At 36.7% G+C, this 12,391-nt stretch overlaps 1 protein-coding gene across 2 annotated transcripts in view; it reads left to right on the top strand.

Moving 5' to 3' along the window:
- FAM114A2 (family with sequence similarity 114 member A2) overlaps positions 1-12,391 on the top strand; it is a 38,301-nt gene that overhangs the window by 17,343 nt on the left and 8,567 nt on the right. For both annotated transcript variants that reach the window (XM_024123221.3, XM_024123219.3), the window contains exons 10-12: positions 4,054-4,176; positions 4,898-5,037; positions 8,036-8,108. In XM_024123221.3, the coding sequence (XP_023978989.1) occupies positions 4,054-4,176; positions 4,898-5,037; positions 8,036-8,108 (336 nt within the window). The remainder of the gene's footprint in view (positions 1-4,053; positions 4,177-4,897; positions 5,038-8,035; positions 8,109-12,391) is intronic.

Here is a 12,391-nt window from a genome sequence, read left to right as displayed (position 1 = left end):
ATTTTAAAGACAAGCAGATATATTTTCTTATCTGCTTTATATGTAAAAGTTAACATACTATTGATATATGTATTCTTTAGCACTTTATTCACTTAACTGTGTGCAAATGTATTTTCATAAAATTATCATTGGTTTTTGTTTGTTTGTTTGTTTTTAAATGTGTGTATCTTACCTCCCATTCTAAAACTTAAATTTCTTCAAGGCTGGATCTGTGCTTTATCAGTTCTTAAAATCCCAGCTTTGCCATCTTTTACTTTCTCTGTGGTCTTAAGCAAGTTGCTTAACCTCTCTGTGCCTCAGCTTCTCTATCTGTGAGGTAGGGATAGGGTTCCTGTGAGGATTTAATGTGTTAATACACACAGAGCTCTTAAAAGTGCCTGGCCCATAGTAAATACTCACTGTTTATGGTTCTAAAGAAGCTAGCTCAGTATGTTATACATTTAGATGTTCGATAAGCATATATATAATAAACCTTTATTTTGCTAGGTACTAGGGAAACAGTAATGAAAGAGACATAGTTTCTCTGCTCAAATAGATCATCATAATAAATAAATTGTTTTTAAAAAGTAACCCCTTACCTATCTGGTAGTCCTAGTCATTCTGTAAAAGCAATCTTTGTATTGTTTATATCTTGGGTGTTGAGACTTGAGATGTAGAATGATTAAGGATCAGGGCCTGATTATTTCCAGGAATTTATATAAGAGTCTGTATGATGCCGGGGAAAAGCAATGAAGCAAAAGTCTGAGAACACAGTTCTGATTCTTATTCTGACTCTCACATGTGATGTAGGCAAATCCCATTCGTTCTCCAGGCCTCATTTTTTTCAGCTGGAAAAAAAAATAAGTTGTTGGAGAAGCTAAGCTCAAAGGTGCCTTTTAATTCCTAAGTCTCTAGATCTCATCAGTGGGACTTTCCAGACTGAATTCTGGGTGTGGAGGGTGACTAGCATTGGTTTGGTTTTTTAAAAAATTTATTTTATTTATTTATTTTTGGCTGCATTGGGTCTTTGTCACTGTGTGCAGGCTTTCTCTAGTTGCAGTGAGCAGGGGCTCCTCTTCGTTGCGGTGTGTGGGCTTCTTATTGCAGTGGCTTCTCTTGTTATGGAGCACAGGCTCTAGGTGTGTGGGCTTCAGTAGTTTTGACATGCGGGCTCAGTAGTTGTGGCTCGTGGGCTGTAGAGCGCAGGCTCAGTAGTTGTGGCGCATGGGCTTAGTTGCTCCACGTCATGAGTGATCTTCCCAGACCAGGGATCGAACCTGTGTCCCCTGCATTGGCAGGCAAATTCTTAACCATTGCGCCACCAGGGAAGTCCTAAGCATTGGTATTTTTTGAAAGGGATGATAAATTACATTGAGTTGGCACAATAGATTATAATAACTTAATGTATTTATTAGAGAGGTTATTTTGAGTATGTATTATGCCTACTAAAATATCTCCAAGTTTAAATTTATAGTATCAGATTTCTTTTTGTTTTTTGTGGCCTTATATCTCTCTATTTTTCTTCTTTTTTCCATCTCACATAAATCAATGTCTGTTTTTTGTCTGGGTTCATAGGTTCTTCTCCAGCTCATTCATGTTGTACCCTTGGGTGTAGCCCCACTTATTGATCCTTAAAGGCTCAGCCCCAACACTATGTCTGTAATAAAGCCTGTGATTCTCTCAGTTTTCAGTTGGAATGACTCTCAACGTCTTCTCTGGATTCCTATTGCCTGCTTACAGCTCTGAACACATTCTGTGTATATAAAGTTACTCAAGTGGATGACTTAATTTAATGACAGTAAACATTTCATTTGAAACCAGGACTCTTCTCAGTTGCAAATGACAGAAACTCAAGTCAGACTGGCTTAAGAAAAAGGCACATTTATTAGCTCACGAAACTAGAAAACTAAGGGGCAACACTGGCTTCAGGCATGGCTCTCCACCCAGAAACTTGTCCCCTCTCCATCTCTTGACTCTGCTTTCTTCTGTTCATTCTTAGGGATGCTTTTCCACATGATGGTAAGATGATTACTGGCAGCTTCAGGAGACTTTTTCCAGTTGAGTAACTCCAACAGAAAGAGGACTTCCCTTTCCCAGTAATTTTATGAGATGTCCTGAGGCTGATGCCCATTGACCTAGCTTGGGTCACTTTTCCATCCATGAACTAGTTACTGTATAAACAAGGGGATTAATTTCTTGGTAGCTAAACCTGAATCATTTGCCAACCCTTGGAGTCAGAGGATGAAAGTAACCCCATCCAAACCACATGAACTGAGAAAAATCTAGAACTTAACTACCAAAAGAAAGGAGATATACATGCCAGCTAGGTAAAAACAGTAGATATTTCTCAACACTATAGGGAACATCTGGGTGCACTAATCCAAATAAGATACTACCACTGTTCTGTAATAATGTAGTTTATTTAGGAGATAGCACATAGTTAATTTCAGTGTATTTTGGTAAGTACTAAGTTGAAGGTGTACTTAGGGGACTGTGGACGTACAGAAAAGGGTTGTTGAAGTGCCCAGTCCCCTGAGATGCCTTTGAAAGTTACTTGGAGCAGACAGTGTTTGGGTGGAGGATTGAAAAAAAATTGAGTTGCCTTGATTTAGGGGAAAAAATAAAAAATGGAAATGACACTGGACTAAGGGAATACCATGAACAAAGAACAGGCATATTACAGGTCATTATTATCAAATCATAAAGTGGGAAGTGGTAAGAGATGAAGCTAGAGAAGTAGGTAGAGTAGGTCATGGGCACTTTTTAGATCATGTCAAAGAGCATGATCTAGTGGATGGAGAGCCATTGAAGAAAAGCAGAGTGATCAGCTATGGGCTTAGATAGATCACTGGTACTATTATGGAAGATGGATTTAAGAGGAGCCATATCAGAAGCAGGGAGACCAGTCAGAGTGCTCTTGCCATAGAGTAGATTTGAACTCAAGTGGTGGTAATAGGAAGAGCAAAGTGGAGAAATACGTACGGTAAAATCAGACTATCTTGGTGATTGGAAAGAAAGAATCTAGAATGGCTCGTGTATTTTGTCTTGGATGACTGGTATATGGTGGTTCTTCTAAAGCTCAAGGGAATAAGAGAGGATGAAAAATTTAGGGATAGGGAGAGAAAAATGATGAATTTAAATTTTACACATGTTATATGTGAGACAGATGCCTATAGGATATCCTGATGCATATGTCCAGAAGGGAGTTGGAATATGTTGTTTTCAGAAGTTAGTGCTGGAAATAAGGATTCAGGAGTCAGCAGCAGGTAGGGAATAGTTAAAATTACTGAAATAGGATCAATGGAGAGGGGAGGGAGTAGGGTGAGATAAGTAGAGAGCCAAGGCTGCTATTCGGGACTAAGAAGGGGTATGGGGGACTTCCTAGAGTGATGGGAAAGTTCTGTATCCTGATCTGGGTCACAGTTACACAGGCATATACACATGTAACCTGTCATGCTCTGAAGATTTGTGCACTTTACTGTGTGTAAGGTACACCTCAGTTTAAAAAAAGCCAAAGGATTAGAGGGAATGTGTGGTCACAAATGTTAAGTGTTGTAAGGAGATCTAGTAAGTTAAGTACTGAAAAGCTAGATGGTGTGTTTGTTTGGGTGAGAACAAGAACACTGACTTCCATGATGCTAAAATGTTCCTGGTGGGTGCACAGTAATCTTGGTGAGTTGAATCGAATTGCTGATGGACTGTACAGTCATCCCTTGATATCCTCAGAGGTATCCTGGTTCCAGGACCCCCTGTTGATACCAAAATTGAGGGCTGGTCAAGTCCCTAATATAAAATGGTATGGTATTTGCATATAACCTACATACATCCTCTGGTATATGTTAAATCATCTCTTGATTGCTTATAATACCTAATACAGTGTAAATGCTGTGCAAATAGTTGTACATACAATGTAAATGCTATTTAAGTTGCCAGCACTTGGCAAATTTAGGTTTTGCTTTTTGGAACTTTCTGGATTTTTTTTTTTCCTGAATATTTTCAATCTGTGGTTGGTTGAATCCGAAGATGTGGAACCTGTGTAGATGGAGGGCCAACTATAATCTTTTTCTTATTTAGGCAAGAAATACAGCCTGTGAATGGATCAGGACATCTCTGGCCAAACCATTAGAAGAAAAGGAAGAAGGAAAAAAACAGTTGGAAGCAGAAAAAATTGAGCAAATCAATAACAATTCAATAGAGGTAAAGAAAACAACTAAGGCTTTTTTTTTTTTTTTCAAGGTGGTATCACAATTAGGGACCTAAGCCCCTATTTTGTTGTACTGCTATCCATAATTTCTACCTTGTGATCCAAGATCGCAACATCTTAGTTCTAGACTATAGGATGCAAGGAGTGAAGAAAAAGAGACAGAGGGTGCATGTATGTGGCGTCATGAGAAGGTTCCCAGAAGCTGCACATGACACTTTTTATTCAAATCTTTTGGCTAAAACTTAGTCACATGGTCACACCTGACTTCAGGGGAGCCTCTGTTTTTATAGCTATGAGCCCAGTTATAAAATTATATAACTACTATGGAAGAAGAGGAGGTTTATTAAAGGGCAGCTATTAGTCTCTGTTGCTTTCAAGATATTGTATATACTTCAGTATGGGAGAAGCAGGGTGGTGTCATTTCCTCTTGTATAAAAAAAAAACCAATGCTCTGTTTTGTTAGCTTTGTTGGTTTTTTGTTGTTTTTTTTTTGCGGTACACAGGCCTTTCACTGCTGTGGCCTCTCCCGTTGCGGAGCCCAGGCTCCGGACGCGCAGGCTCAGCAGCCATGGCTCACGGGGCTAGCTGCTTTGCGGCATTTGGGATCTTCCCGGACCAGGGCACGAACCCATGTCCCCTGCATCGGCAGGCGGACTCTCAACCACTGCGCCACCAGGGAAGCCCTGTTATGCTTTGTTTTGTTTTTCCGTTCAGGATATCCATGCATTTGCAATCCGGAGCCTAGCAGAATTGACTGCCTGCTCAATTGAACTGTTTCACAAAACAGCGGCTCTGGTTCTGCATGGCAGGAAGCAGGAAGTAACAGCCATAGAAAGGAGCAGAGCCCTTTCCCAGTAAGTGTAATGAGTATCCCTCTAAATGATACAGTTTGCTGAAAGAGTTTTCTCAGTTTCTTTCCAAAGTTTTAGAAACTTTCCTCTCAATAAGATGCTGTTCACATTGCACCATTCACATCTTAGAGGTTTCTTCATTTTGGGTTTTAGTTAATAAGTAGCCAAGGGTGTTGTTTATTTTCCTTGAGCCATAAATCTATATTATAAATCTGCCCTTTTTTATTAACCAACTCATACTTGGAAAACTAGTTTTTTTTTTCAGATCACTGACCTTAATTGAGGTAGAATTTTGCATAAGTGAAAACAGAAAATAGTTCTAATAACCTCAGTTCTTAATAACAGTTGTTGGTTATTGAGTGCTAATTATATGCCAGGTACCATGCTAAGGGATTTATGTGTATCATTTCTAATCTTTAAAAACAACCCTCAAGATAAATGATCAGTGCAGCTTTAAAAATGAGGAAACACAAACATAAGAGAAGTTAAGTAAATTATGCCCAGGTTGTGCAGACTGGGGTTTAAACCCAGGTCTATCTAAGTTTCAAACCCTTTTTTTTCCAGTATATTGCTGGTTTTTAACAAAAAATTTAAAAAATGATAGAATGTAGGTAGTCACAGGAGGAAAAAAAACCCCTACTGTTTTCTAAATAAATCTCCTAATTAAATAATGAGATTTTTCATTGGAGAAAAAAACATGAGTGAGAGTGTCTAATGTGTTAGGAGTGGAGGGACCCTTGATGTTCTCTGGGCCATTTCTTCACCTACGGTTTCACTGCCCCTCTACAACATCCCATAAGGAGGGGCCTAGTTTTGTCTTAAACATCCTTGGGATGAGGGATTCCCAATCCCAAAGCAGCCTATTCTTTGGAAAACTAGCTATTTCCACTGCATGGAATGCTCTTCCAGTCATGGCTCTTTCCTTCACTGAATTTCCTTTACTTCTTAGAGGGTCCTTTTTTCACCACACTATCTAAAACTATCTTCTACCATTTTCTCATTCTTTTTTTCTTTTCTCTAACTCTTAATTCACTGTTACATTGATCACTTTAACCTCCTCAAGGGTAGGATTTTTATTTTGTTTTATTTTTTAATTTATTTTTTAATAAAAAAAAAGTCCTATAAAATTTTTGAAGGTTACCTTCCATTCACAGTTATTACAAAATATTGGTTATATTCCCCATGTTGTTATTACAAAATATTGGCTATATTCCCCATCCTTGAGCTTGTCTTACACCCAGTAGTTTGTACCTCCCACTTCCCCACCCCTATATTGCCCCTCCCTCCCTCTCCCCACTGGTAACCACTAGTTTGTTCTCCATATCTGTGAGTCGGCTTCTTGGTATACTCACTAGTTTGTTGTATTTTTTAGATTCCTCATATAAGTGATTTCATACAGTATTTGTCTTTCCCTGTCTGACTTATTTCACTTAGCATAAATGCCCTCCAAGTCCATCCATGTTGCTGCAGATGGCAAAATTTCATTCTCTTTTATGGCTGAGTAGTATTCCATTGTGTATATATACCACATCTTCTTTATCCATTCATCTGTTGATGGACACTTAGGTTACTTCCATATCTTGGTGATTGTGAATAATGCTGCTCTGAACATTGGAGCGCATGTATCTTTTTGAGTTAGTGTTTTTGTTTTTTTTTGATATATACCCAGTAGTGGAATTCCTGGGTCATATGGTAGTTCTATTTTTAGTTTTTTGAGAAACCTCCATACTACTTTCCACAGTGGCTGCACCAATTTACATTCCCACCAACAGTTTACAAGGGTTCCCTTTTTTCCATATCCTCACCAACATTTGTTATTTGTGTTCTTTTTGTTGATAGCCATTCTGACAGGTGTGAGATTGTGTTGTTTTGTTTGTTTTTTTAATTTTTATTGGTGTATAGTTGATTTACAATGTTGTGCTAGTTTCGGGTGTACAGCAAAGTAAATGAGTTATACATACATCCACTCTTTTTTTTGGAGATTCTTTTCCCATGTAGGCTGTCACAGAGTATTGAGTAGAGTTCCCTGTGCTATACAGCAGGTTATTATTAGTTATCTCTTTTATATATAGTAGTGTGTATACATCAGTCCCAACCTCCCAATTTATTCCTCCACCCCACCCCCCTGCCCCACATCCCCTAGTAACCATAAGTTTGTTTTCTACATCCATGACTCTACTTCTGTTTTGTAAATAAGTGCATTTATACTCTTTTTTTTTACGATTCCACATATAAGCGATATTATATGATATTTGTCATTCTGTGTCTGACTTACTTTACTCAGTGTGACAATCTGTAGGTCCATCATGTTGCTGCCTCATGTGGCTTTGATTTGCATTTCCCTGTTACATTTTCGAATTCTTTACTTGCTTTCATATCACCATTTAGTACATACTATATATATAAATATATGTATACTTTTCTGTGTGTATAAATGTATACATATATAACTATAAACATATACAAACATCCCTTTCTATATTTATAGTATCCCTGTCAATCAGCAAGTAAGTTAGAATTCATGAAAACTGGTGCTTTGCTTGTTTACTAATATATCCCCAGTGCTCAGAAGTACCTGGTACATGGAAGCTTTTCAGTAAGTATTTGCCAAATGAATGAATGAATAAATATTTAATTTAACTATATTCCTAAATGGAATGTAGGATCTTTTAAGTACTACCTTGTGTCCTTAAAATGTATCTTAGTTATTTCCTTTGACTTAATTTGGAAGCATAGTATTTTCTAGAGAATTTTGTAGGAAAGTATTTCTCTAAGGACTGAACCTTCTCTTCCTGTAGCATGGGTCCCCATATATGTAATTGATTTAGGTGTGTTTAGTGGCTTTAAAAGCTGCCTTCTTTTACATTTAGTACCAGGAGTGATTTGTTTTCTTCTGATAGTAGCTTTATGAAAAAAAAGAGAGAAAAAATAAAAGAAAGAAAAAGAGAAAAGAAAAAAAGAGAAAAGAAAAAGAACTCTCCTTTTTTCCCTTCTTTCCTAGGATGACAGTTGTGTTGTGTAAAGAGTTGTCCTCTCTGTCTAAAGAGTTCACCACCTGCCTAACAACTGCTGGGGTAAGAATTCATGATTTTTATTGGGCTAATGTCTGTTTTGTTTTGGTTTTAGAATAGCTTTATTAAGATATAGTTTACATATCATAAAATTTTTCCCATTTAAGTGTATGTTTCAATGGTTTTTAATATACTTACAGAGCCATGCAACAGTCACCAAAATCTAATTTTAGATCATTTTCATCATCTCCCAGAAAACCTCATATCATTGGCAGTCACTTACCATTCCCTTCCCCTCCACATTCTTCTAGCCTTAAGCAACACTAATCTCCTTTCTGTCTATAGATTTGCCTATTCTGGACATCTAGTATAAATGGGATCATACAATATTATGGTATTTTGTGTCCGGTTTCTTTCACTTAGCATAATGTTTTTGACATTCATCCACATTGTATCAGTATTTCCTTTTATTACCTAATAACATTCTATCATATGGATATATACCACATTTATCTGTTCATCAGTTGATAGACATTTGGATTGTTTACTCTTTTTGGTTGTAATGAATAATGTTACTATGAGCATGCATGTATGTTTTTATTTCTCTTGGGTGGATAGCTAGGAGTGGAATTTCTGGGTCATATGGGTAGTATGGAGCATTAAAGAACTGTCAGACTGTTTTCCAAAGTAGCACCATTTTACATCCCTGCCAGCAATGTATGAGGGTTCCAGTTTCTCCACATCCTTGTTGACACTTGCTATTGTCTGTTTTTGTGTTTTTGTTTTTGTTTTTTAAAATTTTACCAGACCTAGTAGGTATGAAGTGTTATCTCATTATGGGTTTTATTTGCATTTCCCCGATGGCTAATGATGTTGAGCATCTTTTCATGTGCTTGTTAGCCATTTGTATGTCTTCTTTAGAGAAATGTCTTTTCCAGTCCTTTGCCTATTTTTAAATTGGGTTGTCTTTTTATTATTATTTTTTAAATTGGATTGTTTATTTTATTATTTATTCTGATTTTAATTATTTGTCTTTTTATTATTTACTATTTAATATTGAGTTATAGAAGTTCTTTATTTTCTCTGGATACAAGTTCCTTACCAGATATATGATATGCACATATTTTCTCCCAGTCCATGGGTGGTCCTTTCACTTTCTTGATAGTGAATAGTGATAGAGTCCAACTTGTCAATATTCTCTTTTATCACTTGTTCTTTTGGTATTGTATCTAAAGAATCATTGCCTCACCCAAGATCATGAGGATTTACTTATGTTTTTTTCTAAGAGTTTTATGTTGCAGCTCTTATGTTTATGTCTGTTATATATTTTGAGTTAATTTTTGTGTATGGTGTGAGGTAGGGGCCCAACATTTTTTTTGCCTGTGGATATCCAGTTGCCCCAGCACCATTTGTTGAAAAGTTTCTCGTTGTTGAATTGTCTTGGCCCTTTTTGTCTAAAATCAATTGACCATAGTCATAGGGGTTTGTTTCTGGGCTCTTATTTCAGTTCCATTGATCTGTGTGTATCCTATGCCACTGCCATACTGTCTTGATTTTTGTAGCTTTGTAGTAAGTTTTGAAATCAAGAAGTGTAAGTCTTCCAACTTTGTTCTTCTTTTTCAAGATTTTTTTGTCTATTTGAGGCCCTGTGCATTTCCATATGAATTTTAGGATCAGTTTGTCTATGTCTAACTGAATTTTGCAACTCATTGTTGTTCTTTTTTATACAACCTTCAGTATATTTTGTGCTGCTTGCTCTCGAGACCTGTACTGAGAATGTAGACCTTGATAAGATAAAAATCCCAAGGTTGGATTCTAGTTTTAAGGGGCAGCACCTTACTTAGACTAGGGCAACTCTCATATTTTGCAGTTGCCAGCCAGTAGGAGAGTTGTAATTAAAGCTAAAGTTTTTTTGTTTTGTTTTAAAGAATTGTAAAAATTTACTGAAGCTCTGTGAACTATGGAAGATGATTCAGACATCAGTAATCATGAATTGGCATAAAATCAAGGGCATTTTAAATGGACAAATAAAAAGCACTTTGTAGTACACCAAACTCATACATACAGAGAACAGATGGGTGGTTGCCAGAGGCAAAGGGTGGGGGCTGGGTGAAATGGGTGAAGGGGATCAAAAGGTACAAACTTCCAGTTATAAAATAAATAATGTACAGCATGTACAGCATTGGGGATGTCACGTACGGCATGATACCTATAGTTAAGGGTAGATCTTAAAAGTTGTCATCACGAGAAAAAAATTTATTTCACTGTGCATAGTGATGGATGTTGACTGGTCTTATTACCATCATTTTGCCGTGTATGCAGATAGCGAATCATTAGGTTGTACATATGCAATTAGTATAGTGTTGTATGTCAATTATACCGCAATTAAAAAAAAATCAGCTCATAGTTGAGGGTGTAAGGGTCAGTGACAGCAAAGTTATTCTGGGCCCTTAAATTTATTTTAGTTAAGAGCATGGCCCAAATTAATTCTTCTCACTTTGAGTTTAGATTTTTCCTATAAGGGATAATTCTGTGATATAGCTTCTCTTTTCCTCTTAGTATTTTCTTTAAAAGAGCTTCTGGGTTTCCTGAAGTTAATCTTCTGAGACTGAAGTTTTCCATGTGTTTCATAAAGATACTTTAACCCAGCAAGTCAACTCTAAGGTGCTAACACGTGCAAGTTTTAAATTTGCATTATTTGTTTCCACATTTTCCAAACAGCCCATCTTAAAAACCAGTTGAGTATTTTGAGCACATGTTTCATATCTGTATATTTTGTTTTAAAATTTTTCTAAAGTTTTTGTGATCAAATATACCATTTCTATCTCCCTTCCAAAATGAATATACTTTTTAAAGTTAGTAAAAACTACAAAGCCATACACTCTCAATTTGGATAGAAGGAAATAAAGAAGGAAATTTAAAGCCCTTCCTGAGTCTGATCCAGACTTTCTCTATGCTTATATTTGGGTATGTGTGGGTGTGTTTCAAAGTGGGATCATACTTTATTTTTTTTTTGAATTTTTGAATTCTATTTAACTTATTTTTTTATACAGCAGGTTTTTATTAGTTATCCATTTTATACATATTAGTGTATATATGTCAATCCCAATCTCCCAGTTCATCACACCACCCCCCACCCACCCACTGCCGCTTTCCCCCCTTGGTGTCCATACGTTTGTTCTCTACATCTGTGTCTCAATTTCTGCCCTACAAACCTATTCATCTGTACCATTTTTTTAGCTTCCACATATATGCGTTAATATACAATATTTGTTTTTCTCTTTCTGACTTACTTCACTCTGTATGATGGTCTCTAGATTCATCCATGTCTCTACAAATGACCCAATTTCGTTCTTTTTTATGGCTGAGTAATATTCCATTGTGTGTGTGTGTATATATATATATATATATATATATATATTCCATATTTTCTTTATCCATTCGTCTGTCGATGGGCATTTAGGTTGCTTCCATGACCTGGCTATTGTAAATAGTGCTGCAGTGAACATTGGGGTGCATGACTCTTTTTGAATTATGGTTTTCCTGGGTATATGCCCAGTAGTAGGATTGCTGGGTCATATGGTAATTCTATCTTTAGTTTTTTAAGGAACCTCCATACTGTTCTGCATAGTGGCTGTATCAGTTTACATTCCCACCAACAGTGCAAGAGGGTTCCCTTTTCTTCACACTCTCTCCAGCATTTGTTGTTTGCAGATTTTCTGATGATGCCCATTCTAACTGGTGTGAGATGATATGTCATTGTAGTTTTGATTTGCATTTCTCTAATAATCAGTGATATTGAGCAACTTTTCATGTGCTTCTTCGCCATCTGTATGTCTTCTTTGGAGAAATGTCTATTTAGGTCTTCTGTACACTTTTGGATTGGGTTGTTTTTTTTAAAATATTGACCTACATGAGCTGTTTATATATTTGGGAGATTAATCCTTTGTCCACTGATTCATTTGCAAATACTTTCTCCCATTCTGAGGGCTTTCTTTTCGTCTTGTTTGTAGTTTTCTTTGCAAAAGCTTTTAAGTTTCATTAGGTCCCATTTGTTTATTTTTATTTCCATTACTCTAGGAGGTGGATCAAAAAAGATCTTGCTGTGATTTATGTCAAAGAGTGTTCTTCCTCTGTTTTCCTCTAAGAGTTTTATAGTGTCCAGTCTTCCATTTAGGTCTGTAATCCATTTTGAGTTTATTTTTGTGTATGGTGTTTAAGGAGTGTTCTAATTTCATTCTTTTACATGTAGCTGTCCAGCTTTCCCACCACCACTTATTGAAGAGACTGTCTTCTCCATTGTATATCCTTGCCTCCTTTGTCATAGATTAGTTGACCATAGGTGC

Source organism: Physeter macrocephalus, chromosome 8, assembly GCF_002837175.3.
Source record: "Physeter macrocephalus isolate SW-GA chromosome 8, ASM283717v5, whole genome shotgun sequence".
NCBI classification, from domain to species: Eukaryota; Metazoa; Chordata; class Mammalia; order Artiodactyla; family Physeteridae; genus Physeter; species Physeter macrocephalus.
This window is presented reverse-complemented; position numbering and strand designations above follow the sequence as displayed.